The following is a 2743-nucleotide window of genomic DNA, read 5'->3' on the forward strand; positions in this document are numbered from 1 at the left end:
CATATCAATATTTTTTTTTTTTTTTTGTTCCGCGTTGGGTGGCTTCCACTATGATGCCTGTGAAGATCTGTGAATCTGTTGCCTGCACTGGCTGTTTTGAAAGGGGAAACTTCGCATAATGGCGTCATCTTTCACAGAGTATCTCTAAAATCAAGCAAAGGAAACTGCTCTCATTGAATGTATACTGTGTATTTCCCATTCTAGTACACGTGGTCAACTTTTGTACAGTCTGGTAATGAATCTTCTAAATGAGTGTTCCATGGTTTGTTGTGAATTCAATAAAATATCAGAAATCACAAAAGGGATATTTTTATCATATCTTTAGAATTTCTAATGCAGTGTTCAAAGCAGCCGTTTAAATGGAGCTACGTGTGTGTGGTAAGGAGTCTTAAACACACAAACACTTATTACTTAAAATGTTGCAGCTGGCATCAACTGATGTCCAGTGTTATCACAAAGCTCCAGTGGAGAAAAGCATGTGAGCAAATTACAGCTTGCATTAAAAAGAGAAAGGAGATGGCTGGAAAAAATTATCTCATTGAAGTAATGTTATCAAGTAATACAGTGCGATGTGAGGTCAGGGGGGGATCTAGAGAAATATTCATGGAGTGTCCAGAGGGTGGCATGGAGACTGTTTAAGGGTGTGCAGAAGATATATGCTTAAGCTTAATCACAATCATATAGTTTCAATATGTTGCTTAGAATGCCAAGCGAAATGAAGATATTGTGAACATCAAAAAATGACTGCTGTTAACAGTTGTAAGCATTAAATAGAATATCTAAAGGCGTGGCATTAGAAATCAATACATTGTCTTATTTCCAAATCTCAGACTCAGACATTTTTTCAAATACATGTATTATTTAACTGCAGTAGGTATTTTATAAAAATATTTTTCCTCCTAGTGCTCCTAATGGCATTTGCAAGAATCCACCAGTCCTGAATGATTAGGAACACTAGAGTGAAGCAGAGGAAGCTTTTTTTACAGATTAGAAAATTTCAGCATATATGAACAATTTTATAAAAGTTACCTACTGCAGCTTTAAATTTAAATACAAGTTTATAAAGGAAGGAACAAATATATGTATATAACTATCCATGCATTTTAACATTCTAAATCAAATTAAACTGCATGTATTGATAGAAATAAAAAAAATCACACTGGACAAGTTAGGCAATAGACCAAAAAATCGACTTGCAGTACAATTTTACAAAGCTGGTTAACTGAGCAAGCCTGATCTCTGAGTAAAACTTGGAACCTCTTCAAATCTGGAACACGGACTAAATTAAGAAGAGCTGGAACTATTGGTTCGATTTTTATATCGATTCTGAAATCTGTTTGACAGAATTTAGAACTGGGCATTTGGGTTTTTTATTCAAAAACTAAAGCTGGAATGCAGACAGCGAGGCATCCAGAGCTGGATTTTACACTGGAATTTATTGCAACTGATTTGACCTGAAGTCCAGGTTCAAACAAACAATTCAAATAAAAACAAAATCCATCTACAATATCGTACAAACAGTTTAAACATTATCATGCTTCAACAGGATAGCTGACCATTATCAGTGCTACAGCGGGTGTCTTCACCATGTTGGGAGCATTGTGATTACAGGCAAATGTCTTCATTCATTCAATTTGTCAATTCACGTTTTGGCATGTCTGAGGGATTGAGCTCCCCCTGCCTTTGCCAGGCGGCACTTTTTGTTATATTTAATTATAAAGAAATACATTGTGGTATTTAAGCTACTCAGCGCTGCCCCATTTCCTCATTTTTAATTATTGATTTATTTTTAGTCTTTATATTATTATGTTTTTTTTTATGAACTGCTTAAACATAAAGCGGGATTCTGAAACGCACTAAAGCTTTAAGACCATAAATGAACTTGTGAGCCTACATAATGGATCAATCCTAACAAAATTATCAATATATTTTAATAATATTTTTTAAATGATGAACCATACTATGCATCAAATCAAACTGAAATTTTGCAGTTTACCACCAGAGGGCACCAAAGCACTTCTGTAATGACAATCCTCCATCACACATTTAGTGAGGATCTTACAGACTTTATATAAATTGACATTATTATATTAGTATTATCATGAATGTGTGTCATGACATTGGAAAGTGTTTGTCCACTTATGGTCTGGACGATGGAAGTCTAGACAGACCTTGACACACATCACCGCACTCTCTAAAGTGTACAGACTGGTATTTTTTACTGATGAAGATGGCTGGCATTTCCCTTTCATGAGACAAAAAAACCCTAAATTTTCTGGATCATGACCTGGAATTTACCTGCAGAGATATAAATGACAGAACGAGAAGAAAGCATGTGTTAGTCCACTGCTCCAGTGTGGTGGCTACAGGTATTAGATAAGAATTAATATAAACAAATTATTGAATGAAAATAGACTAGTCAGAATACATTTAATGTATAGTGACTATGGAGAGGTCTGTGTGTGTACGCCTTCACCATCTGAAGCCAATCTTTATAATGGGGGGTTTATGCACTGAAACCTTAATGTATTATCAGTTTACCTGAGTGTACATGTGTGGAAGCCTTCTGCATGTTATGTTTCTCCACTCATTTACTGAGGTTTTTCCTTTAATATGTCACCTGTCTGTGTATAACTACTGTATATTTTACATTAAAAAGGTCCAGTGTGTAACATTTAGGAGGCTCTATTGTCAATATAATTCCATAATTATTCAATATAATAATCATAGATATGTTTTCATT

The 2743-nt window shown here is 34.7% G+C and overlaps 1 protein-coding gene across 2 annotated transcripts in view; it reads right to left on the reverse strand.

The window, feature by feature from the left end:
• Positions 1-1416: 1416 nt before the first annotated feature.
• Positions 1417-2743, reverse strand: part of trappc6b (trafficking protein particle complex 6b) — a 5487-nt gene continuing 4160 nt past the window's right edge. For both annotated transcript variants that reach the window (XM_035656708.1, XM_035656707.1), the window contains one exon: positions 1417-2298. In XM_035656708.1, the coding sequence (XP_035512601.1) occupies positions 2267-2298 (32 nt within the window). In that variant the 3' untranslated portion in view covers positions 1417-2266. The remainder of the gene's footprint in view (positions 2299-2743) is intronic.

This window comes from Morone saxatilis, unplaced genomic scaffold, assembly GCF_004916995.1.
Source record: "Morone saxatilis isolate NCDOM2014 unplaced genomic scaffold, NCSU_SB_2.0 Contig15, whole genome shotgun sequence".
NCBI lineage: Eukaryota > Metazoa > Chordata > Actinopteri > Moronidae > Morone > Morone saxatilis.